This window comes from Ictidomys tridecemlineatus, chromosome 1 (genome assembly GCF_052094955.1).
Source record: "Ictidomys tridecemlineatus isolate mIctTri1 chromosome 1, mIctTri1.hap1, whole genome shotgun sequence".
Lineage (NCBI taxonomy): Eukaryota > Metazoa > Chordata > Mammalia > Rodentia > Sciuridae > Ictidomys > Ictidomys tridecemlineatus.
In genome coordinates this window covers 130,172,118-130,199,758 of record NC_135477.1, presented here as the reverse complement: position 1 = coordinate 130,199,758, position 27,641 = coordinate 130,172,118, and the positions used below count along the sequence as shown (strand labels likewise).

Below are 27,641 nucleotides of genomic sequence, written 5' to 3'. Positions count from 1 at the left end.
AAAGTATATTAAATTATGAGGCCTCTGACTTTATCAAAGTATTAATCCATTGAGGGATTCATAGCTGAATGGGCTTTGGGAAGTAGTGTAAACTATAGGAGGTGGAAGCTAGTAACTGGAAATGAGCCCTTGGGGTGTGCCCTTGGGGACTATATCATGTCTCCAATTCCTTGCATGAGTACTAGCACTCTTGCGCATTTTCGCTGGCGTGCTTGCCCTCTGCTTTCATGTTATCATGAGATGAACAGCTTTCCTCAGCTTCATCCTTTTACCAAGATGTTCTGCCTCACTTTAGGCCGCAAGCAATACAGCCAGTTGAACACAGACTGAAACTTCTGAAACTGTGAATTAAAATAAATCATTCCTCCTCTAAGTTGCTTTTCTCAAGTATTTTGTCCCAGTGATGGAAAATTGACCAACATAGAGACTTTCCACATTCAATAACACGATGGCCACAAAATTCCTGATATTCTGCTAGTGAATGCTACGAATAACCAGAAGGCAGCAAAGGTAAGGCTCTCCATGCCCAGCCTCAAGGTCAAAGACAGCAAATTTAAGGAGTGATTATCAAAAAAAGTACTTTTCCACTTTAGTAGGCAGCTTCTTATAAATTTAAATTCTTGGGTCCCATCCAAGAAATTCCTATCTGGGTCTTGGGAATCTACATATATAAATCTATATTTGTAACCTTCAGTTATAAACCCTTTAGGTGATTCCTATGTTGGTGATCTGGAACCACACTTGAGAAACACTGCCCCAGGACCTTGACTCTAAGCCCTATGAATGGAGAAAGTATCTCATTTATCCCTGGTTCCCTCCCAAATACCTGGCATATCCCAGAGACCACATACATTGTTCATTTAATTGTTCAAAGCCAGTCCTCAAGAAAGTGCGTTTTTCACACGGAGCCAGCTCAAGGCTGTGGTCTCTCTGCACTTGAAGATTCTAGGACTTCATTTTACCAGGGGAGATTAGTTCAGGAAAAAGCATTCAAACTCAGCAGAGGCTAACCGATAAACCATAATGCCGAAGAGTTCTTTAACCCAAAGAAAAAACTGCAAATCAGTAGGCTAATAATATATTTTCTCATAAGAGCAAAATCTACTTATGAAATCAGTACTAGGCGATAGCTTGGTAAACGAGTAAATGGAATTTAATAACTTTTAGGCTTAAATTGATAAAGTAAGACATAATTTGTGAGATAATATATATGAAAGCACTGTATAAATTGAAAGGCATTATATAAACTGTAAGGCATTATTAATATTATATTAGAAAATAAGCTAAAATAAGCAGTAGATATTTTACAGGAAAGTAACGCACATAAATTCCGAAGTCAAACAGAACGGGGTTCTACCTCTCTCTATGAAATCTTAAGACAAGTCACTGCGCTTCCCTAAGCCTCCTTCTCCTGAGTTTTTGTGAGAATTCAATGAAAGAATGTATATTAAGTTTGACACAGTAACTTGAACTAATAAGTTTTCAATAAAGATTTGTTTTCAGTTCCCTTTCTCCTCTATTACCAACACTAATGTCAGATGGGTAATAATACAACACGACACTAGTATAATAAGAAAATTACAGGCATGGCGGCAGGCAATATGGGATCTAGTCTCTGCTAAGCATCTTAGGTGGTCCTTCAAGCTTTGGTTTACACTTCAGAAATGACGTCTGCCAACAACACTGTTCGTGGATTTAGTTTTTTCATTCATTGATACTTATTAAATGCCCACAATACAGACTTAAATCTAAACACGGAAATAAATGTACCAACTCCGCGTGAGGGTGCATAATACGTTTCAAACAAAATAATATATGCGAAAGTTTCCTAGGAATAATTGACAAGACTGATCGAAGAAAGTGCTGGTCTTAATTTTCCAGTTCCCAAGGAATCTGTCTCTTTGAGACCTTTGATCTGTCTCCGGCATTTCTGCCTTTAAGGTGAGGGAGGTCCTTCTTCTCTGGAAGAAAATGAAGAAAAGGGAGAGCGCTGAGCCTGTCTGGGTTTGAGCTGCAGGTCTGGGCGTAATCATAGGTCTGAGCTAGCTCCGGGCAGCCGACGCTCACTGAAACTTCGCCGAGCCGGACGTGGGTGGGGACGAAATCTGGGACGCCAGCTGCTGGCCAGCACTTTGATATTCAACCAGGGCAAACCCCAACTGCGTCAAATTCCACGTAGAGAGACGTAAAGTAGGCGGCGAGGATGCAGCCGGCTCTGTGGTCACGTGAGGCGGTGGGAGGGCCGTTGGCTCCTCCCTCTCCAAGATGGCGTCCTTGCTGCAGTCGGAGCGGGTTCTCTATCTAGTCCAAGGAGAAAAGAAGGTTCGGGCTCCGCTTTCGCAGCTCTACTTCTGCCGCTATTGTAGCGAGCTGCGGTCGCTGGAATGTGTGTCTCACGAGGTAACAGTCGTTCCGTAGAGAGTGTGTGTGTGTGTGTGTTGGGGTGGGGGGGTGTTCCTTCTAGTCACTGCGACTGGTGGGGAAGTTCCGCCTGGCGGAGGCGGGCAGTCATTTTACTAGCTTACTGATTGGCTCTGTCTCTCGTCATTCAGCTTGGCCTGCGATTTTATTTGCTTATAACCTGTCACTTAGAAAGGAAGTGCGGCCCCGGGTGGGGCTGAGCGGATCTTCTTTTTCTAGAGCGGCCTCTGGTTGGACAAATTTGACTTAGACTCTGGCTGTCTCTTGTGGGCCTTGGTAACTGAGTGGGCTTGGGAGAAATATCTGGGATGCTTAGTTCAGGCCATTTGGACGAAATACCTGTCGTTGCAGGATTGATGGAAGGGAGAGGCAGACATTCTCATTCATGGTCCTCCCAGCTTGGAAGGTCCGCCCCTGTTTTAGCCAAGAAACTGGTTGCTCTTCAACCGGTTGTTTCCTGGCTCAGGTTAAGGCCTACCGCAGGGAAGAGATTAAATTGAGTGGGTGAGTTGAGTGAAAGACACCTAGAATAAAGTGAGAAGGAAGCTCAAAGAGTTATATTCATGGCGCTTCTCTTGATGGGTACTGGTGCTATCCTTCCCAAGCACAAGTGGTCAGTGTAAGAGAATTGCTCAGAAATAGGAGACCTGGCCAGTAAAAAAAAAAAAAGTCACCAAATAACAAAATCCCAAACTTTCAAAGCACTTGACACAATTTAATCATTCAGTGAGCTTTAGGAATTAAATGAGGAATAAGACAAACCCTGCTGTTGATAACTCAGTTTAGTGAACAAAAAGCTAATAATAATAGTTATATTTGTTGGGTACTTGCTATATGGCATTTGTATTATGTAATCTCTTCAAACCAATGGCGGGGGAAAAACATTTTGCTTTTTTTTAAAAAAAAAACATTTTGCAGGCAAAGAAACGAGTGTTTGCGTTATGTCACATAGATAATAATTTGGTGGTGGAAGAAAGAATCAGGATTTGGACTTAAACAACCTGACACAAAGAATTTTACTAAAGATCTCTGGACTGTCAGAATGCACCTGAAATGTGTCTTGTACTATAAACTATTTTACACATTCACAGTTATTTTACTGGAGGTAATATTAAGATGAATCAAGGGAAGCAATTGGAAAACACAAGAAAAATCAATGTCATATATATAATATATTCTCCATTAGCACTGTTCATGTATCTCCTTGTCAGGTCCTTTCTCTCTTAGATGTTTCCCTATTCCATCTCAACCCCAGAACTTACTGGATCAAATTTCCTGTGGCAGATATTACAGAGTTTAGTCTCCATGATCTCTAAGGATCTCTTCAGCTAAGACATTTCAGACTATAACAGCATCTTTTACAATGTGGTGTGTACCTGTGTTGTGGAAGTCATTAGTTTAGGAAGGATGAGGCTACTAAGAGTCAGGAAGTCCAGTAAGCACTAATGGAAAACCTGGGCCTAGAGCTGCATGTGAAGGGACAATTTGGAAAAGGGGCAATAAGGAATTAATTGTATTTTGCCTTTTATGATGTCAGTGTGTATTAGCTTTTCATTGCTGTGACCAAAATACCTGACAAGAACAACTTAACAACTTAGGAGCAAAAGTTTTTTATGGATCATAGCTTCAAAAGTCTTAGTTCATGGTTGACTAACTCCATTTCTCTGGGCCTAAGGTGAGACCACATCATGGTGGAAGGGTGCTGCAGAGAAAAGCTGCTCAATTTATGACAACCAAGAAACAGAGAGAGCCAACCAGGGAGCCAGAGATAAAATATAAACCCCAAAAGCATGCTGCCAGGGACCTAACTTCCTTCAGCCATGACAGTCATCACCCAATTAAGCCATTCAAGTTATTAATCCATCAAATGAATTAATCTGCTGAGTAGGTAGCAGCTCTTATAATCTAATCATTTCAACTCTAAACTTTGACACAGGAGGCTTTGGGAGATACCTCAATCCAAACCATAACACAGTGGAAATATTAGTTAGCAATATTGTACTTTATACTGAATAGCAATTGTATTGATCTTTTCAAATTGGGCCTATTTATAGCAGATGGTGAAAAAAAAAAAAAAGACAGTTTCTATCACAGTAATTACATTCAAATTACTATCTTTCCAGATGGAGGTGAGTAGAATTCTATAATTGTCGAATAGGGTCTACCTGCATTAAAGAAAAGACTTTTTCAGATCTTTAAAAAATATAGTGAATTTAATGTTTGGACTGTGCTTTGCATTAAATATGATAAGATTATCCTATTTAATTTTTCATTTTAAAATAAACTAGTTAAAGCAATTAATTTACGTTTACAAAATATGTTACTTTACTGATGAGAAAACTATTTTTTTAAGTCTCCCTCAGCAGTTAAAGTGTATTCAAATAAAGCTGAACTAGTCAGGTGCAGTGGCACATGCCTGCAATCCCAAGTACTCAGAAAGCTGAGGCAGGAGGATCACAAGTTTAAGGTCAGCCTGGGCAGCTTAGTGAAATCCTGTCACAAAATTCAAAAAAATTTTAAAGGAATATGGCTGGGGATGTAGCTCAGTAGGAATGTAGCCTAGTAATGGGACCCTGAGTTCTATCCCCAGTACTTCAAAAGAAATAAAAATTTAAAAATAAAGCTGGAATAGATAAGAGGGTATTTGATCACAGCTTTATAATTGTATTGTTTAATTAATCTGTTCATTAAGTTATCATAGAGTTATTCATTTGAAAACTTTAAATTATGATATAGACAACTTTTGACATATCTAACAATAAAAGGGAACAGGAAATATTCAAAATGAAAAATAGAAAGTTTTTTTTTTTCCCAGATCAGTGATATTTCACCTTTTGCTGGGGTATTTTAAAATTCGTAATTTGACATTTCTACAAACTAAACTGAGCTTCTCTGTTTTTTTTTTTTTTTTAATTATTTCTTATTTGATCTTAGGTGGACTCCCATTATTGTCCCAGTTGCTTAGAAAATATGCCATCAGCTGAAGCCAAACTAAAAAAAAATAGGTAAGAACATAATCAGTTTTTCTGTTTTCCTCAACTATTTTTAAATAGCTGGTAAGGAAGCACATGGAATTACTTTCTTTTTTTAAATTGCTCTTTATTTCATCACTGCCTCAGATCAAATGCCCTTTGATTTTTTTTTAAATAAACTTTCTATTTTAGAACAGTTGCAGATTTAAGAATTATTGTAAAGATAGTACAGAGAATTCTTTGTCACCTCCAACCCAGTCTCCCCTGTTGTTAGGAAACCACATTATATTAGTCATATATCCTTGGGCTTCTCTTGACTGTGACAGTTTTTTAGACTTTAAATCGGATGACATTAGGAATTTTGAGGAGTACTGGAGAAGAACTTTATAGAATGTACCCCAATTAAAATTTGTGTGATGTTTTCCTCGCCAGACTGAAGGATATGTTTTAGGGAGGGAAGAGGACCACAGAGATAAAGTACCATCTCTCATCACATCAGATCAAGGATGAATTAACTGTCCGTATGATTTATCTCTCTGGATGTTAACCTCACTTACCTGGCATGAGCTAGTGTTGTCAGGTTTCTCAACTGTAAGGCTAGTCTTTTTTCCACTCCTTTTCTTTACTCCTTCGAATAAAAAAATCACATCATAGTCCACACTTAGTGGGAAATTTCCCCCTTCTTGAAGGCTTTCTGCATAAAATATTTAAAATTTATTTTTCATGAAAGATTTATCTCTTCTCTATTTATTTATTTATCATGTAAATCATATTTCACTTTGAGCTCATGAATATTTATTTTATACTTTGGATTGTAATCCAGTACTGCTTTATTTATATTTTTGCTTGTTGGTTTATTTATTTATTTTGCCCATGTTGTTCCAGCTTTGGCCATGGGGCTCTTTCAGTTTACTTCTGTATTCCTTCAACATACCCCTATAATTGGTAGTTAGGGGGAAGTGTTCTGTTCATTAGTTTGAGTGCTACAAAATACTCCATGCCTTGTCTCATGTATTTTTCTGAGTCTGTCTTATAATTGGCATTTCTCAAAGGAACTTTGGTTCCTTTTATTGGAGAATAGTATTAGAAACCAAGATCTGGCTGCTAGACCTGCTCATTGCTACTGGATGATAGTTTTTAGTTTGGCTTGAAAGTCCTTTTGCTACCTATCACACTTCTATACCTTTATGGATGTGTTATTTATTTTTCCTGCCCCAAGAAAGAGCTCCTGATAATCAGATGCTGTTTTGTTTGCTTCCCACATGTTAATTTTATCATTTTATACTCAGAGAATCTCTGTGAGGTGGATACTATTATACTCACCTAAGGATAATATACAGATGGCAAAATGTTGCAGATAATGGAAGTGATACAAGACTAGAGGTATTCGTAATCTCAGGTGGTGGGAAGGTTAAAAGCAGCAAGGCACAGGACCCCTAGAAGGAAAATCTTGGCTGAGGCTAGGAAGAATAGCATCTGAGAAGAAAAAACCCTGAAAGCATACTGTTTCTGAATCCTTGCAGTTTAGTGGCATTGTTTGGTTTCTGTTTCAGCTCTCTGGCACAGCAGTCAAGCCCTTATTTTCTAAATCCAGTTTCACAACTCTTTGAGCTGTTGACTCTGTTTTCCATCATATAATTGGGCTCTCCTTTCAAGGCTTATGCTGTGACAGTTGTCTTTCCCTTAGAAATCTTTGTGACCTGCTAAGCATAAAAAGATTCTGAAATAATGAATTCTACCTGTTAACAGTGATTTCCTCTCTGGAGCAGGATTGGATCAGGTTCTAATTCTTCAAAAGCTTTGGTGATAATTGCATACATTTTTTAAAATAATATATAATTCTTTCAAAATGATAAAGTTGAAAACAGGCCCCAGGAATAATTTTTTATCTTTTTTCTTGGGAGATATTCCAAATTGAACATGTACTCTGTTGAATTCCTAACATGTAGAACAGTGTCTGGTACATAGTTTGATAAATATTTGTTGAATGAACAAATGGTTGTGTTTGTCACATTGCAGATGTGCCAACTGCTTTGACTGTCCTGGCTGCATGCACACACTATCCACCCGGGCAACAAGCATCTCCACGCAGCTCCCAGATGACCCAGCCAAAACTACCATGAAGAAAGCCTATTACTTGGCCTGTGGATTTTGTCGCTGGACATCTAGAGATGTGGGCATGGCAGACAAATCTGTAGGTGAGTGAAGTGGACTTGAACATGAGTTCATAAAATGCAACTGTCAGCTCTGTATTCATCCATGTATATGAGTCTTCTTTTTTTTTTTTAAACATGTTTGGATACTCCAGGATGGATACTTGGATATGGAATTGCCAAGCAGAAGAAATAAAAGCAATTTAAAACTTTTATAGATGTTGTCAAATTGTTCACCATGATGGAAGTGTATGGGAGAACCATTTTTCCTTTTTTGTAGCCAACACTTTATATAACCAAATTTAAAAATTTTTGCCAAATAAAGGAAGTTTTAGCAGGGCGTGGTGCTTCATACCTGTAATCCCAGTGGCTCAGGAGGCTGAGACTGGAGGATCCTGAGTTCAAAGCCAGCCTCAGCAACTTAGTGAGGCACTAAGCAATTCAGAGAGACCCTGTCTCTAAATAAAATACAAAATAGGGCTGTGGATGTGGCTCAGTGGTCAAGTGCCCCTGAGTTCAATCCTCAGTACACAAAATAAAGAAAGGAAGGAAGTTTTAATTTGCATTTCATGAGCATTAATGAACTTGAACCTTTGACATATTTATTGAACATTTTTATTTCCATTTATGAGAGTTGCTGTTCATAATCTTTGCCCATTGTCCTTCTGACTTTTCATTATTTATTTGTAATAGTTCTACATTTTTGGTTATTCGTTTATAGTCTGATATATGATCCAGCTATTTTTCTTGTTTTCAAGTAAAAGAAACACCCAGAAATCCAGATAGATATCTCAGTTTGTTACTCTGTAAGTGAATGTTTTATATTAGCCTTTTATATTATGAGCCATTAAGGATTGGAGAATTTTTATTTCAGAACTTAAAACTTATGATGACTTCTAGAAACCTATTTCTTCTGGGGTATCTAGAAGTGATAATTGAATACTCAGAACTCTTAAATAGTATAGATAATTTCATTTCCTCCATGATGTCATTGGTGCCTAAGAAGCCCTGAAACCACTTTTATTTATTTGATTATTTTTAGGTACTTCTCTTTAATGTACAGAGAAAAAATTATAATGACATCATATAGTAGTCTTGTCAAATTGCTGTTGAGAAGAAATTACTAGTTCTAAAGAAGCAAGTAGCTAAAACATATGGATTTTTTTTTTTTTAACCAGGGATTAAACCCAGGGTTACTTAACCACTGAACCACATCCCCAGCCCTTTTTATTTTTGAGACAGAGTCTCCCTAGGTTGCTTAGGGCCTTGCTAAGTTGCCAAGGCTGGCTTTGAACTCGGGATTTCCTGTCTTAGCCTCCTGAGCCACTGAGAATACAGGCAAGCACCACTGTACCTGACAAAACATTCAGACTTTTAAAAATATTTTTCATGACTGCCTTGAGTAAGACAGCCTCTAAAATACGAATATTGTGCTACAAGGTGTTATTTCAACCATTTTTTGCAAAAGAGTAAAATGCTACCATCAGCAAGGTATTTAAAAGTCCTTTTTGTTGGGGGAGAAGAAATTATTTTTAAATATAGAGTATTTATGTACTTATCCAGTCTAGGAAACAAAACATAACCAAAGCAGTTTTAAGACCTCTTGTAACCTTTTCCCTACTTTATTCCTCTTCCTCTCTGCCTCATCTTCCTCTCCAGGAAATAATCTCAATCCTGTGTTTGTTAGTGTCCATGCTTGTCTTTATACGTCTCTGAATCTGTATGTAGCCACTAACAAATAGTATTTTTTAATTTTAAGCAAGGAGAAATATACTGTATAGGTACTGCTACCACATTTTTTCCTCAACATTGTTTCTCCTACATGATTGATTTGCATATGACTTACCACAGTGTACTTTATTCAGTTGTTTTCAATGAACATTTAGGATATTGCAGTTTTTTGCTGTTGAAAACAGTGCTGCTAGAAAAATATGTATGTGTTTATTCAGGCACAAAAAGAAGCATTTTTATGCCATAACTGGAAGTAAAATTGTCCATCAGAAGATGTAAACTTCCTTTGTTCTCCAAAATGCTATACCAGGTTTTGGGGAGTTTTTTTGTTTTTGCTTTTTTTTTTTGGTACCAAGGATTGAACTTGGGCACTAGACCACTAAACCACATCCCCAATCCTTTTTTTGAATTACATTTAGAGACAGAGTCTCACTGAGTTACTCTTACCAATTTAGGGCTCTTTAAAGTTTTTTCCAAATTTATGGTGTGAAATCATATTTCATTATAGTTTATTTTTATTTAATCTTGAGATAATTACATATAATGAAGCTTACCAATTTTAAGTGTAGAAATCTGTTCTGCTTAATAAATATGTAGTTATAACCACCACCATAATGATGATACACACCATTTCCATCACTCCAGAGTTGTTTCCTCTATTTCCTTTAATCAGTTCCTTTTCCACATCATTGGTCCCTGACTACCCTGATACACTTTCTTTTCTTTTTTTTCCCCCCCCTTCTTACTGGAGATTAAACCCAAGCGTGCTTAACCACTGAACCACATACCCAGCCGTTTTTATTTTTTGAGACAGGGTCTCTTGCTAAGTTGCTTAGGGCCTCACTTAGTAGCTGAGGCTAGCCTCGAACTTACCATTCTCCTGCCTCAGCCCCTGAGCCACTGGGATTACAGTATGCACCACCACACCTGGCTGATATGCTTTCGATCACTATGATTTTACCTTTCCTAGAAGCTTATATAATTGGTGTCTTGTAGTCCATAGTCCTTTGTATCTGGCATCTTTCACTTCAGCATAATATTTTGAGGTTCATCTATATTTTTGCTTCGTAAGATTTCTTTTTTATTGTTCCTCTTGTTTGGGTATAACACAAATTGTTTATCCATTCTTCATTTGATGAATGTGGGTCGTTTGGCAGTTTGGGCTTAAATGAGTAAAGCTGCTGTGAACATTTGCTTACAAATCTTCGTGTAGGTATATGTTTTATTTTATTTTTTTAATTGAGAAAATACCTAGAAGTGGAATTGCTGGGTCATGGGGTAAGTGTAGCTTAACTTTAACTAGAAACTGCTAACTATTTAACAAAGTGTCTGTGCAGTTTTGGATCCTAATCAGTAAAATAGGAGAGTTTTAATTCCTTGACAATCCTTGACACTTTTGATTTCTTCATTTTAACCATTCTGGTACTTGAATAGTGATTCTTCATTGTCTTTAGTTTGTGTTTTCTTTGTGTGTTTATATGCTATCTATTTAGCATATTTAGTGAATTTGTTAGAAATCTTTTGCTCATTTTTTAACAGATCTTTTTCTTCTTTTTCTTTTTGTCTTTGTGTTGAGTTGTAAGAGTTGCATATTCTGGATATAATTCTTTGTCATATATGCATTTTAGAAATATCTTCTAAAGCTCCCCAGTCTGTAGTGTGCCTTTATATTTTTTCAGTATTGTCTATTGAAGAACATAAAATTATAAATCCAGTGATGTCTAGTTTATCAGTTGTTTTTTTTATACTTTGTGTTGTGTCCTGTTGAAAAAATTTTATCCACTGTCACTAGGATTTACTTCTGTGTTTTCTACATGTTAGTTTTAGCTCTTAGAGTTACTAAGTTCTTGTTCTTTTCAGGATAAGTTTTGTACATGTTGTAAGCATTCAGATTCTTTTTTCTTTATTTTATATGTGGTTATTCAATTGTTTTAGCATCATTAGTTGAAATTTTTCATTATGATTTTATTTTCAATTCTCTTGAGTAATCTATTTTTTTATAACTCGAAGTAATAGAATATAGAATCTGTATAATAATGCAGATAATAACTGGGTCTCTGGAATTAGGCTGCTTGCTTCAGTTTAAGCCTAAGACTACCATTTACTATCCATATGACTTTAAGCAAGTTATTTAATCAGCCTCAGTTTTCTATCTGCAAAAATGAAACTAGTAATAAGAGTCCCTTCCTTAGGTTATTATGGGAATAGAAAGAAATTTAATACTTTTCAAATGCCTACTGTGGAGGCTATGCGTGCTGTAGGAATGAAAGAGGTGGGCATTATCAGCATCATTATAGCTAAAGAAAAAAAAATGTTATTCTGAGCATGCTAGTCTATAAAATTTATAGAATTCTTTCTGGGAAATTCTTGGACTTTGTCTTTAAGTTTCATTTTATGGCCTACAAATGACCTATTTTTATGAAAATGGTCAAATAATGAAAGTCTCATTTAATGTTTCTTTATTTTCTAGCTAGTGGTGGTTGGCAGGAACCAGAAAATCCTCACACACAACGGGTAAGTAAAGGGTCATATGACAAAAAAATAAAATAAAATAAATAAGAAAATATAGAATAAAAGACTAAACATCTTCCATTTTATCGGTGCATATGACCTATGCCTAGAAGTCCATGATGTCTATTTTGTTATGTTTTACACATAGAAAATGCTTCTCGTTGTAAGACATTAAATCACAATTTCACTTCTTTTAGAAGTTAATGGAAACATCTAGATATAATTTTAGTTCTGTGTTTGAGTTATATGTCCAAAAGAGGAAAGATAGCATTTTTTCTTTTCTTCACATACCCACCAGTGAGTTAAAGTCTCATTTGTTATCAAATATTTTTGGAAATATAAACATGTAGACATTTCAACCACTGGAAACACTACTGATTTAGAAAATACCTTTGGTCTCAGTAGTGGCTGCTTATAGGATCATGCCTTGAGCATCCTTTAGCAATTTGTAGTGAATTGATCTGTGTATTATACCTGATTTTTTTTTGTAATCCTCTTGAATTAGAACAATATGAGTAGGGTAATGAACTGCTATAGAAATGAAGTGTCCTGTCAGTACAAATTAAACAGTAATTATTCATCTATAATATCAGCAAAAATTAGAAATATGAAAATATCCTAGGTCAAAGTGTGGGGAAATGGGTTTTCTTTGTTGTACTATTATAATATTAGTGTAGGTTGATATAGATTTCTTGAGCTTCTGGCTGTATATACTTCTTGGATTCTTGCATGAATTATAGAAATGCTTACATGTGTGCATACGCCACGCGCACACACATTTCATAAAAAGTTAATAACTATATGCCAAGGACCATATTGATATATGGTCCCGACTTTCATAGAGTTTAAGTCTAATGAGGGGGGAAAGTCAAATCAATCATTCAGATAATTCCCAGATAAAGAGAAAACCATGGTAAGTAATGTGAAGGAGAGAAATTGTGCCATGTGAACATGTGAAGGGGTGAGGGACATCCACTGAGAATTGAGGACAACAGGCACCGAGGGGAAAGAATGTAAGGCAGGGAAACAACATATGCAAAGACGTTGTAAGTGAAGGAAGCAAAACATATGGTAGGTAAGAAAGAGAGTGTCACTAGAGTGGAGCATAGTCACAACAAAGAGGAATTTAGGGTCTGACCATGCAGGACCAAATTAAGGAGTTTGAGAAACTATTAAGTGGAGGAGATAACAGGATCAGATTAGTGTTCCTAAAAAGTAGTTACTGCTGAATTCAGAATACAGTCGTGGGCACCATAAGTCTAGTTGATTCAGTTGTTGGAATTGGTTAAATACCTTGTAGGGTATCTCTTTCCAATAAGTTACAACCTTTTTAAAAAAATGACATTGATCTATTTGCACTGGATAGAAAGATGAACCCAATGTATTTGTACTGGATAGAAAGTTCAGGATATTTGCAGTGAAAAAGAATGTTATAATTTTCATTCCCTTTTACATGGAAATTCAAGTTGTATGTCTATACACAGGTGTTTTGAAATTATGCAAAATATAATGTGCTATGTCTCTAGTGTATGAGAATGATATCTAAACTGATAGTAGTGGATAACTGAGTAAAGAGGTCAACTTAGGCACACAGAGATGAAAGAGAAGTTTTATGGTTTATTTATGTTTATATATTATTTGAACTGTTTGTAAATAATGTATGCTGCTTTATGATTAAAATACTTTAAAAGTAAAAGAGTATGATGGAGGAATATAAAATAGAATATGAAATGTCATATTCTTGGAAATAAATGATTCATGCAGAAAAAAATAGGAGCAATTGGAAGAAGAAATAAGCAGTAAAATAAAACAACAATGAAAAAAAGAACCGGAAATTTTCAAGTCTTTTTATTGCCCATTTCTTTCCGTGGTTGAACTTGAAGGTTTCATTTCGATTCTAAAAGCAGATCATGTAATGAAAAAATTCTCTTTAAAGAAAAAGCACATACTTGCCCATCTTAACTAATTTGTCTTCTCTGTACTGATTATGTAACTAGTCGATATGGTTTATCTATTTTGTATGTTTCCTGTTAGCTTTTTTTGCAAAACAAATACTAAGTCTTTGATTTATTACAGATGAACAAATTGATTGAATATTACCAGCAGCTTGCTCAGAAAGAGAAGGTTGAGCGAGATCGCAAGAAATTGGCACGACGTAGAAACTATATGCCTCTGGCTTTTTCGGTGAGGATTTGGTACCAAAAAAATGGACATTGCAAAACTTGTGGGACATAACATTTCAAAAAGTGGCCATTGTCCTAGATTCCTGAGTGTTGGGTAGCAGACGTTTGAGCCCAAAGGACATTTGTGGTTTTTTCACCATTACTTCTATCTTTTGAATATTTCCCCTCAAAAGGCTACTATTTAATTTTATAGGCACCGCCTAACTCTACTTGCAACTTTTGTGTATTCGAGAAAGTCTGAGAAGAAGAAGGTGGGCAAGTGGTAGATTTTATTGAGATTACCCGTGTAGCCTACCTTTGACACCCTGGTAGTAGTAGTTTCCCAACTCTATAGTTTTTTTTTTTTTTTGATACCTTCCCATATTTCTCCAAAATCAGAAACACTGACTTTTACACAGTGCATTTGAGTGGTTATATAGTAAAAGATACACGTGCAATTTTTTATAGGAATTATTTATGGAAGTTATTCATTAATCAGTTTTTATACTAATAGGCAGAAGCAAGAGATAAAAGTTTTGAGTTTTTGTTGTTGTCCCCCAAGTTTTATTTGCTTTTATGGAACAATTTGGTTTCTTTGTGCTTGCTTGAGACCCAACAGATTGACATTCAATAAAGAACATTTATTGAATGTCAGTGATGTGTCAAGCACTGTGCTAAGCACTTTGTTTGTATTATTGAATGTCAATGATGTGTCAAGCACATGCTTAGCACTTTGTTTGTATTATTTTATTTAATCCTCACAACAATCTTGTGGGACAGATAATGTATCCCCATTTTACACTTGACATAATGAGAGCTGGCAGGATGAAGTAACTTGTCATCCTGTATCAACATGAGAATGAGTTGAGCCATTAAAACCCTAAAGATTGATAAGGTTCATATGAAAATATTTAGATTGGAATTTAATAAAACATTGACACTTGCAAAGCAGCCAGATTTTTTTCAAGTCCAAAGGTATAATCAGCACATGTAGTACTATATATTTAGGAGAGGAATTTAAATTAAATGCATTATCCTTCCAACTTTCCCATATACCTGCCTGCTGTATGAGTTTGCTTCTATCTTATGCTGCATTTTTTTGTCTCTGTTGCAACCTGCTGCTATTTGGGGGCTCTACAGCAACATACTATTCATGTAGTGGTAAGTTCTCTTTTATAATTCTTGCTAACCCTGAAGAAGTTAGCAGATGGTCACTGGTGTTCCAGGATGAAATTCATCACCTGTCTTATACACTCCACATAGTTCTTGCCTGAGCCACAGCTTAGATTTTTTAGCTTAATAGCAAAAACTCACATTTAATTCACTTTTACTGGTATTAATGTAGTTTCAGTCTCCATTTTGGTGCTTTTATTATTTTAGGAATAGAATAATGGTGTGGGTTTACAAACCACCGTCTTTGAAAGCAGCTTTTAAATTAGTTTTTGGGTTTGGTTTTGTTTTGTTTTGTGTTTGCTTATTTCCCTAAGCTTCTCATGCTATCCCACCCCAAATTCTTTGTTTCAGTGAATACAATGTATAAATGGATTTTCTAATAGGGATTTTTGAATTTTGTTTAGGACAAATATGGTCTTGGAACCAGGCTTCAGCGACCCCGAGCTGGCGCATCCATCAGTACTCTTGCTGGACTTTCGTAAGTTTGAACATTAGATTTTGAAAAGAAAAGCAGGTATCAAAATTAATATTTAAGGAACTTTTTTTTTTTTGGCCAGGCCATGGGGGGTACCAGGGATTGATACTCAACCACTGCACCACATTCCTAGCCCTATTTTTTATTTTATTTAGAGACAGGGTCTCACTGGGTTGCTTAGTATATCACGTTACTGAGGCTGGTTTTGAACTTGTGATCCTCCTGCCTCAGTCCCCCGAGCCACTGCAGGTGTGCCCCCAAAAAGAGAAAAAGGATATATGTCAATGGGGAAAGAGATTTTCATACTTAGAAAAACAAAATAAAACAAAACCAGATGTGGTGGCACAGGCCTGTAATTCCAGCGGCTCTAGAGGCTAAGGTAGGTGGATCATGAGTTTAAAGCCAGTCTCAGCAACTTGGTGAGGCCATAAGCAATTCAGCAAAATGCTATATCTAAATAAAATATAAAAAGGGCTGGAGATGTGGCTCAATGGTTAAGCACCTTGGATTCAATGCCCAGTACCAAAAAAAGAAAAGATCAAAACTAATGAATATTCTACAATAGAAGAATATGTCAAATATTGATATAACTTGGAGGATGATCATATGGATCCTTGGGAAATTAATCTCTTATCTTTTAGCCTTAAAGAAGGAGAGGACCAGAAAGAGATAAAGATTGAGCCAGCTCAAGCTGTGGATGAAGTGGAACCTTTACCTGAAGACTATTACACAAGACCAGTAAATTTAACAGAGGGTAATTTTACACTGTTTCTATTATACACATACTTACTTTTTGTTATTTATATGCCTGGTGATTGAGATGTTTAATGGACTAGTTGTTAGTGGTAAAATTATATATAGAAAATAAAATAGATGTAATCATTTGAAGAACTATAAAATGTCTATCAAGTTTCTGAATTGTAGTTTTTTGAACGACACTATCTGTAATGGTAGTATTGCTCCATATAACTACTGACTACATAAGTTAGATTTTGAAAGTCACTAAACTAAACATTTTTAAAGTCACTAAACTTAGTTTCTGCCTTTCACGATAGTGACTACCCTTCAGCAGCGCCTCTTACAGCCTGACTTCCAACCAATTTGTGCTTCACAACTCTATCCTCGTCACAAACATCTTCTGATCAAACGGTCCCTGCGCTGCCGAGTAAGTATTCTTTTCTGTAGAGTTGGCATTTGTACAAGAGAAAAGCAGAAATAAATAGAACTGGTATCTGACCAATGTGGTAAATACAGAAAACAGAGAATATATGAGGAACCCAGTCATTATTTCAGTTGATCTGCTTTCAATATAAACTCAAACCTCACAATCCTATGGAGGTAGATACTGTTGTTATCCTACTTAACAAATGTGGAGTCTGAAATATCTGAAGGTTTAATGCACAGTGCTAATCCCTGAAAGAGTGTATAGCTTTTAGGTTGGTAGAGATGGAGGAAAACACTAATACAAAATAAGAAATTTAAAAGAGAGCAAAAAATAAGAAAAATGAGCAAAATTCAGGCTCTAGAAATCTATAGGACAAACAACATCTGAATCTGTACAGTCCAGCATGGTATCCACTAGTCACATATGGACTGAGCACTTGAAATATGATAGTATAACTAAGACATTAAATCTTTTGCTCATTTAAATAACCACATATGGATACTGAGCTATTGTTACCAAATAATGCAGCTATTGATTAAGAGCAACCAAAAAAACTGCACAGACTTTATGTAGATCCTGATTTAAATTAAGAGGAAAAAAAGGGATCTTGAGAGGAAGGGAAAGAGGAAAAAATGAAAGAGAATGTATGAAATCTTTGGAGAAATTTAAACACTGACAGAGTTTTTGATGTTATTAAAGAATTGTTCTTTTTTAACCGGATGTGATGGTGCACATCTGTTATTCAAGCTACTCAGGAGGCTAAGGCAGAAGGATCAAAGTTCAAGGCTAGCCTCAGTAACTTAGCAAGACCCTGTCTCAAAATTAAAATATAAATGGACTAGGGATGTCACTTAGTGGTAAAGTGCCCCTGGGTCAATCCCCAGTACCCCCCCAAAAAAAATTGTTGCTTTTTTTTGGTTTGGTTTGGTTTGTTTTAGAGACAATAATAGTATTGCTATTTTTAAAAATAACTTTATCTTTAGGAGATACTGAAATATTTATGGATCAAATGTCATGATGTCTGACATCACAAAGCAAAGCTATTAAGGATAAGGAATAAGATGAAAGAATAGAAGCAGCAAGATTGGGAATCAAAGTAGTAATGGTTGAAGTTAGATGATAAGGACCTAAGAATTTGTGATACTGACTCTATTTTTGTTTGTTTTTGTTTTTGTTTTTGTTTTTTTAATTTTTAATATTTATTTTTTAGTTCTCAGCGGACACAACATCTTTGTTGGTATGTAGTGCTGAGGATCAAACCCGGGCCGCACGCATGCCAGGCGAGCGCGCTACCGCTTGAGCCACATCCCCAGCCCCTGACTCTATTTTTGTATGTTCGAAAATTTCCACAATGAAGAACCCTTTTTTTAAAGAAAATAACAGGCAAAGTAACCTGTATATTGGTGGTTCAGTTAGAAAGCATGTAGTTAGATTAAAAACCAGATATTTTACTATTTACATTCAATACTAATAAACTGAATGCTTCCATTAAAAGATAAAGATTACCACACTAATAAAATGAACAAAATGAAACCACTCATCTTTATGCTGATTACAAGAAACACAAACATTGAGAATTCAGAAAAGTTGAAGTCATAGATATATGGAAAAAGATATATTTTATAGACTTTTATAAAAGAATGATAATTTATTAAAAAAATATTTAGTTCACTAAGAAACTAAGAGACTACTTTTTTTTTTTTTAGTTGTAGGTGGACACAATACCTTTGTTTTATTTATTTATATGTGGTGCTGAGGATCGAACCCAGGGCCTCACACGTTAGGCGAGTGCTCTACCGCTGAGCCCCAGCCCCACCCAAGAGACTACATTTGTATGTACCAAATAAAATGAAACTCAAAATACATGAAGTAACGTTTGAGAAAATTACATAAATAGACATAAATAATCAGTAACTGAGACCAAACATAAATAATCATTAAGGAGTATGGAATCTTTGGACAATTTTATAATCCTGACCAAATGAGCATATATAAAGCATTTACCTAATATCTGCAGAATATGTACATTGATTTTAAATAAACACAGAGCACTTATAAAAAATGACTATATACTGGATTGTAAAGTAAGTCTCAACATTTTTCAGAAGATAAAATTGTTGAATTACATGATTTAATCATAATATAATTAAGTTAGACATCAGTAAGTCCTGTAGAACAAAGCTTAGAAATTTATAGGTATGTGTAGCTGTGTGTAGAGATACAGATGTAGGTAGGGGTATGTGTGTATATTAAAAAAGTTAAAAGATCCCTTTCTTAGCATCCATTTCAAGAAGTTACAATAGCAAAGTAAATCTAAAGGAACCAGAAAGATGAGCAGGTACTATATTAATGAGTTAAGAAAACAATATAAAATGCAAACAAGAAACAAAATCAAAAGTCACTTCCTTAAAAAAGAGTAAAAATAATAGTAAATTAAATTAATAGATATTGTCAGTTACATATTATAGCATTAATATACTAATATCTACCAAATGTAAATAAGCAGTTAACCTTTTGTCCTATCAGCCTCACTTCTAGTATTCTACCATGCACTTCCATAAGAATCAACCAAAATAAGTAGAGTTACAGTATATACACCCAATGTATGCTATAAATTTATTAAAAATAATGTATTAATATGGGACATATTTTAAGTAGAGAAAGGGTACATGGAAGATACATGGCTTTATATAAGAAGGGAGAAAAACTAAAGATGTGTACAAACATGAAAAAAGAAAACTTTGTGTGTATATTATATGTATACATTTTATGTGTATATATACATATATATACATATGTGTGTATACACATATACATATACATACTTATATGTATGTGTATATACACACACATACGTAGATATATATGTAATACCCTATCAGAACAGAATAGAAAAAGTAGAAACAGAACTATGCATGTGAGAAAATTTGATATTTATAAAATATGGTGTTGCAGGTCATTGGGAAAAAGAATAAGATGATTAAATTTTGTCAAGTTAAATGATTATATGAAAAAAAATTGAGTTCATACCTTGACATGAAAGTCAATTTCAGGAACATTTCAAGCAAATGTGAAGCATAAAACCTCTAAGAAGAAAATATAGGTAGGAGAGTGTTCCATAAATAAGACCAAAATGTCAAATATGTAAATTTCTACTGTAGAGTAATTTTTAAGTTAAAAATTTTTTATTATAGGGGCTGGGGTTGTGGCTCAGTGGTAGAGTGCTTGCCTCGCACGTGTGGGGCACTGGGTTCAATCCTCAACATCGCATAAAAATAAATAAATAAAGATATTGTGTTAATCTACAACCAAAAAAATTATTTTTTTAAATTTTTTACTATAAAGTAAAAAGCTGTATATTCGATCACATTAAAAGTAAATTTATGCTCCCATCCCCAAAAAAACCTATTATACAAAAGGCCACAGACTGAGAAGAGTAATTTATAAAGTATTTAATTAACAATTAGTACCCAGAATATATAATGAACTTTAGCAAATCAGCAAAGAAAAGATAGCCCAATATAAAAAATAACCAGTAGATAGTAACATACAAATCATAGCCAAGAAATCCTAATAGCCAGTAAACCTGAAAGATATTCAAACTTACACAGTAATTAGGGAAATGTACATTAAAACTACTGTAAGACACCACTTCATAATTATCTGATTATCAAAAGCTAGCAGTTTATGGGGCTGGAGATGTGGCTCAAGTGGTAGCGCGCTCACCTGGCATGCCTGCGATCCAGGTTCGATCCCCAGCACCACATACAAACAAAGATGTTGTGTCCGCTGAATACTAAAAAATAAAAAATATTAAAAAAAAAAAAAAGCTAGCAGTTTGGCAGTATCTATTAATAAATGCATACACCCATTGACCTGGTTTCAGGAAATTATCGTATAGATACGTGTATACATTGGAATGTAGTTGAAGTATAAGAATACTCATTGCTGCTTTACCTGTATAGCAAAATAGTGGAAATATCCTATATATCCATCAATTCATGTCTGGTTAAATAAATTAACAAAAATTGTTAGAGTGGGACTGAGAGGCTTTTCTTTGTATGCTGGAATGCAATTAATATCAAGCTAGATTAAGTGAAAAAATGCAGAAGGCAAAAGAATATATAAAATGTTCCTTTTTGTATTATTGTAAGAAAGAAAGATCTTATATCTTTATGTGTATAGTCTTATGTAGATTTAGTTTGGCTCTGGAGCAAGGAACAAGGGAGGACACAGGAAATGGGTAATCTTTACACTGGATACCTTTTTTGTACAGGTAAAAAAACAAAAATTTAGATAACCTTACCCTATGGTATGACTGCACATATGGTGTCACTCCACAACATATAACCAGAGAAATGAAAAGTTGTGCTCCATTTTGTGTAAAATGAATCGAATTACAATCTGCTGTCATGTATACCTAATTAGAATAAATCAATTTTTTTTAAAAATTGAACTAGTTTTATATAATACCCTTTTTTTTAAGGAGATAGTAAAGAGTGCCCAAAAAAGACAACAAAAGTGGTAAATACTCATTATGGTATTTTGAAGCATGGGATTATATTACTGGAATTATGCTACTTGGATTTAAATTTTACTTTCCAACCTTATTGGCTCTGTGAGGTTGTACAGGTTATTTATGCTTCTTGTGTCCCATTTTAATCATCTGTAAAGTGGGAACATTATAGTACTTACACCCACGTTATAAGTTTATGTGATGTTTAAATCCATTTAATCCAGAGAGCACATTTTTTAGCATATACAGTAAATACTACTTACTATGTATGAGTGATTTCAGTAGTTTTTAAGTAGTATAAAGGTATAATAGTATTTGATAGTGTGATCACTTGTCTTTTATAATTTTCAGTTAGCAATAGAATACTCTGTATTTCAAAACATAGCCTTATAGCAGAATAAAAGAAAATTCTTACTAAATGCCATCCTTCTGAATTTATGAGCTCTGTGGATCAGCAAAGTATATTCTTGTTTTTCTCTGATATATTTCTTTCTAGAAATGTGAACATAATTTGAGCAAGCCGGAATTTAATCCAACATCTATCAAATTCAAAATCCAACTGGTTGCTGTGTGAGTATTTGGGGTTGGTGTTTTGTATTGATTTTGGTTTTGGGTTTTATTCAGTATGAAAGAAATAGAAAAATTATATCAGAATAATGTTACCATTCCATTCCTGTTCAAGTTTTGAATTTAGTTACATTCTATGAAATTTTAGGGGCAGAGTGGTATGTTGATTATTAGGTAGAAAGTCATTATTCATTCCTTACAAATTAAAAAGTACCTAAGTTTGGGGATAATACTTTCAAAAACTAAAAAATAATAAAGTATAACAAATTAAAGAGTATGCCTGAAGCAATGTTAATTTTATTTTGAGTGGAATAAAAGTGATTAAAGTAGTGTTAACTCACTGAGGCTTATCAGTAGAAGGAGATTTTGTAAATAAAAATCACCCATCAAATAAGAAAAATATTTTGAAAAATTATGAAAATATTGACTAAATGTAAAATAAGCATTTCCTTCCAAGCAAGGAAAGAAACCACTAAGGAAACACCTTTGACATTGGCAAAATGAAACATGAGCTGTAAAAGATAAAAAATTAACAGACAGTAGAACAGGAAAGAGTATTTGGCACTCGTGACAAGTTAATAGCCCTGGTTTGTAGAATTTTCACCAATTCCAACATAAAAATAGAAGTAGTGAGATGGGTTGTAAGGGTAAAGGGTTTGAACAGGCAGCATGAGGAGAAATTCAAAATGGCCAGAAGATACATATGAAAAAATGCTAAGATTTGATTGGAAAAAAAAAAAAAAGATTTGATTGGAAAGGATTTAAAAATAGCATCTCATGCTCATGAGAATGTAGGTAAATATTTATTCACATACATTATTGATAGGATTATGAATTGCTAGAATCTTTTTGGAGAATGGTCTGAGAATATCAAGACAAATTACAGACTTTTTAACCCAACAGTGCTATCTCAGGAATCTATTCTGTAGAAACAAAAGCAATACATAAGGATTCATTTTACACAGATATATCCTAAAAATGTATTGTAGCATATTTTTTTTAAGTTGATGCACAGTCTCTCTCTTTTTTTTTTTTTTTTTTTTTGGTAACAGAGATTGAACTCAGAGGTACTTGACGACCAAGCCACATCCATAGCCCTATTTTGTATTTTATTTACAGACAGGGTCTCACTGAATTGCTAAGTATCTTGGTTTTGCTGAGGCTGGCTCTGAACTCCAGATCCTCCTGCCTCAGCCTCCCAAGCTGCTGGGAATACAGGCATGCACTATTGCTGGCATGTATTGTAGCATTTTAATGGTAAAAACTGGAAACAATTTTCAGTGTCAAACTGATTAGCCATCAGTGAGGAAATTACTTATTAAATTGAGGTACATTCCTACAATACATTATTATACAGCAATTTTTTAAAAAGCCATTGGACTGGATGCAGTGGCAAACACCTGTAATACCAACTACTTAGGAGGCGCTGAGGCAGGAGGATTCAACTTGGAGACCAACCTTGGCAATTTAGCAAGACCCTGTCTCAAAATGAAAAACTGAGCTGGGGCCATAAGTCAGTGGTAGAGCACCCCTGGTTTCAGTCTGCAATACTACAAAAAAAAGGGGGGGGGGCGACAAAAACATTGGGAAGTACTAAACTGGTGAGTTAGGAAGTTAGGAGAGTTAGGTGTGGGGTCTCTCACTCTATTTGTCTAAAGTTATTTCCCTCATCTCTGAAATAGGAGTAATGCCTCCCCATGAGGTTGTTGAAAAGAATTATATAAGCTATTTTATTTGCATGTCATGTAACTCTAACTTACCATTTTAAAATATGTTGTTTTAAAAATTAAAAAAAAAATTAAAAAAATACATATATATGTTCTTTTTCCTAATTACTCTTTATTTAATATATAACTGGTTAGGATTAAGAGAACTACAAAAATGGCACATGTAAATTCTAGGATTAACTACTTTCTTAATTAAGACTAATTTCATACAGAAACCCTGAATGGTCAGCCATGTTTAGCATCACTTTCTTAAGCTTGCTTTGAGAAAAAGTGTTGTTGTTTTTTTCCTCCTATCATCACAGTAGAATCGCCTGGTAGTCTTAATACAGATTCCCTAGTTTACATACCTCAGACCAACTGAATCCAAACTCCTTTTAGGGAACCCTTGAATTTCAGTTAAATTACTCAATTAATCCTGCTGTTTTCTATGACAAATATGTAGCTTGAATTTAAAATATCTTATTTCCTTGATTATAAGTGTGGGTTTTTTCACTTTTAGTGTTGCTGCAGGAGATTTTGTTTTATGTTAATATACATGCACAGCTAACATTTACACATTTCATTGCAAACACTTTTTGTACATATTATTTAACTTTTCTTCACAAAAGATAAATGCCATTATTATCCTCATTTTATAAATGAAAATTTTGGTATCAAGAGATTGAACCCAGGGGCACTGAACCACAGCTCCAGCCCTTTTTATATTTTAAGACCAGGTCTCACTAAGTTGCTTATTAGGGACTTGCTAAATTGCTGAAGCTGACCTTGAACTCCTAATCCTCCTGCCTCAGCTTCCCATGTCACTGGGATTACAAGCATACGCAATATTTTTTTGTTTTATTCAGAAAGGCAGCATAAAACATAGTGATTAAAAGCAAGATCATTGGAATTAAACTGCCAGAGTGAATTCTGGAATTTACTGTGCCCAGTTTCTTCAATTTATTTATTTGATAGTGGAGATAATCCCATTCCATGCAGTTGCAGTGAAGATTGCATTAACCAGTACTTATAAAGTGCTTAGAACATGGCCTGGCATACAAGTGCTATTTAAGTATTTGGTAAGAATGTGTTTTTGTAGGAACTGCAGTGGCACATTTGGTTAGTGTGCAGTACTTGTAAGAATATGTTTTTATAGCCTCAAAACATATTACATGAGATTTGGATTGTATAAGCAGTTGCCTTCTAGAACTATAAAAATGAAATAAGATCAAAAAATATATATCTAATGAGGAAAATATCAGTCATGAAACAAATACAACATAGGCTATAAACTAGCACTGTATATATAGACTCTGTACCTAAGATTTCAGAAAGCACTTGCTACCAGTTGGGTTTTCGTGTCTTATCTGTTACTGTGGCGATAAGATTCTTTAAAATTTTTTTCTCTTATATTTTCTATTTAACATAAGAAATTCTTTATTTATTGTACTACCTTTTTAAAAAGTAATAATAATTTCAAGAGATTCTGGTGAACATTAATGCATTTTTCTATTCATCAATAGCAATTATATTCCAGAAGTGAGAATCATGTCAATTCCCAACCTTCGCTACATGAAGGTTAGTACATTACTTATTAGCAGAAAGAATTGACTGATTATTGATGTGTGCATGTGTGTTTGCTGTTGGATACAGTGAGCAAGGTGTAGAAAATGAGTCAGTTTGGAATAATAAAGATTGAGACTTTAAGTTGTTTTAAGCTGGGATTCTCAACAGCAGCAACTTCGGAATGTATATAGAAGGAGCAAGATGCGCATTCTGTAAAGATAGATTCGTAAGTGAGGGAAAGAAAGATGATGGTGGACCCCATAGGCATCTGTCACTCTTCCCAGCCTGGAGATGCTTCATGGTCTTACATGTGTCTAAACATCTATACCAGAAATCAACTAAATTTCTTCTCTACCGTAGCCCTTTTCTTAATGTCCTGGTGTATACCCTTTTCCTCCACACTCCTCTCTCTCATACCTGTGTCTCTCTCTCTCTAGTGAATTATAATATATTCTGTAATATCTGTACAGCTCTTTCCTTTCATGCTGCTAACGAAAACATTTAAATGTAGTCTCTTCATTTGAAAAAGTATTTCGCTGATCTTGAGAATAGCAAACAGAGGTAAGTCACCATGGTTCAAGAAGCCTTAAAAGGGTCTTATTGTCTTGGTGTGTCATTTTTTTCTGTGTTAATACATCTTGCTAGGGCTAGGGTTGTGGCTCAGTGATAGAATGCTTGTCTGTCATGCATGAGGCACTGGGTTTGATCCTCAGCATCACATAAAAATAAATAAAGGTATAGTGTCCATCTACAACTAAAAAAATTTTTTTAAATACATTTTGCTAGCCTGTGACTCCCATATTTTATTTATGAGGTCCTCCTCTTTTTAGTCTCTAAATGGCCATCTAGGTGGGATGAGCGTGGATAATACACATTCCTGAGAATTTCTGGAGCTAGTAACTGGAATCTTTCATTTCCTCAGTGAAGTAGCAGGTCCAGAGAACATAGCCTACTATATAGATAATAGAATGGAGATCACTTAACACAGAGAATGCAGTAATGTAGAGGTATAGGTAGGTCTCATTGCTTAGGAAAACTGGAATGATTTTGTGAAATTCTTGGTGTAGCAGCTAAGAAAGTGGACATAGGTGGCAGTAGTGGCACATGTCTGAGAGATGCTTTTCTCATCTTCCAGGAGAGCCAGGTCCTTCTGACTCTTACGAATCCTGTGGAAAACCTTACCCATGTGACTCTGTTTGAGTGTGAGGAGGGGGATCCTGATGATATCAATAGCACTGCTAAGGTAGGAATGTTTTGCCTCATCCTGACACACCCTAACTTTGTCTATGGGAGCCTCATTTGACCTGGCTTAAAAGACTCTGCACTGTCATTTCCACATCTAGTCAGCAACTTCTGTTTCCACCTTCTAATTGTTTTTCTTTATCCCCAAACATATTGCCACTGCTCTGTTGGAAGCTCTCATGATTTCTGCCCTGATTTGTGATAGTACTTTCTACCTGACCTCACCATATTTCACATACCCCGCCTCTATTTCAGCCCATCATTTGTATTGCCACCAGAGTGATCTTTCTAAAATCCAACTGCACAGCATGCTGATCATTTATCATCTTTCTGGCTTTAGAATGAAGTCCAAATTCCTTGGCATAGCAGAAGAGCTCTATAATAACATCACTACTTTTCTTCCAGCCTGACCTTCCTCCACATTCTCAAATTTAGCATTCTCTAGATATTACTACATTAATTATTGTGATCCAAACAGATACAGTGAGTTTATAAACTTACATACTGGGGAATGGCATATACTGTTCATTTTACATAGAATGCCTCCTTACATATGTCCCTAGGGTAGATGCCCTTTCAGCCTCAGTCTAATGCATACTCATTCTTCAAGACCCATATAAAATATCTTCTTTTAAAAGCTGGGATATCTCTTCTAGATTTCATCTACTTAAATTATGCATAGAACTTACTAAATATTAAGATAATGTTTTTGACTCTTTAAAAATTAGTGTGAGTTGAATGAATGTAATACAACCTCCTTATATTTTGCTACTCAGTGATTCTTCTAGTACTGGAAATTTGGGGACAAGAATTTTTCTTTATAGATCACTTATTACTGATTTGTAATTCAGCATGATACTCAACAAAAATTGGTAAAAAGGATACCTATATCTTTAGCTGTTATTCAAATAATATTACTAAAGAATTTCTTTATCCCTTTTCTTCTGTTTTTAGTAATTTCCTTACTAGCATCACCTCCAGAGAGGCATTCAACTGTCCTTGCTTCATTTTTTTTTTTTTAATAATACTCATAGGACAGAGACAGAAGTGAGTGAGTGCCTGATACAGATACCCAACTTGAAAATATATATGCCCTCGCTCTCTGTTTCTCTATACACCATCCCTGCTACATTTATATCCATAATTAGAAATGTGGTTGGCATTGTTTATATTACACTCTGAGACAGCAAAGTTGAGGCCTAATTGCTACATATAGGTAAGTCTGAAGCCTGCATGACCATAATATACTCTGTCCCTTGTCAGAAAATGTTGTATTGAACT

At 35.0% G+C, this 27,641-nt stretch overlaps 1 protein-coding gene across 3 annotated transcripts in view; it reads left to right on the top strand.

The window, feature by feature from the left end:
- The first annotated feature begins 2,210 nt into the window (after window positions 1–2,210).
- The window catches only part of Dctn4 (dynactin subunit 4), a 32,632-nt gene continuing 7,201 nt past the window's right edge, over window positions 2,211–27,641 (top strand). Inside the window, exons 1-12 of one of the 3 annotated variants that reach the window (XM_005324152.4) lie at window positions 2,211–2,400; window positions 5,356–5,426; window positions 7,413–7,591; window positions 11,748–11,791; window positions 13,865–13,972; window positions 15,091–15,111; window positions 15,528–15,601; window positions 16,240–16,352; window positions 16,654–16,763; window positions 21,776–21,849; window positions 25,076–25,130; window positions 26,254–26,361. In XM_005324152.4, the coding sequence (XP_005324209.1) occupies window positions 2,266–2,400; window positions 5,356–5,426; window positions 7,413–7,591; window positions 11,748–11,791; window positions 13,865–13,972; window positions 15,091–15,111; window positions 15,528–15,601; window positions 16,240–16,352; window positions 16,654–16,763; window positions 21,776–21,849; window positions 25,076–25,130; window positions 26,254–26,361 (1,092 nt within the window). In that variant the 5' untranslated portion in view covers window positions 2,211–2,265. The remainder of the gene's footprint in view (window positions 2,401–5,355; window positions 5,427–7,412; window positions 7,592–11,747; window positions 11,792–13,864; window positions 13,973–15,090; window positions 15,112–15,527; window positions 15,602–16,239; window positions 16,353–16,653; window positions 16,764–21,775; window positions 21,850–25,075; window positions 25,131–26,253; window positions 26,362–27,641) is intronic. The other 2 variants (XM_005324153.5, XM_013358157.3) reach the window with 2 other exon arrangements.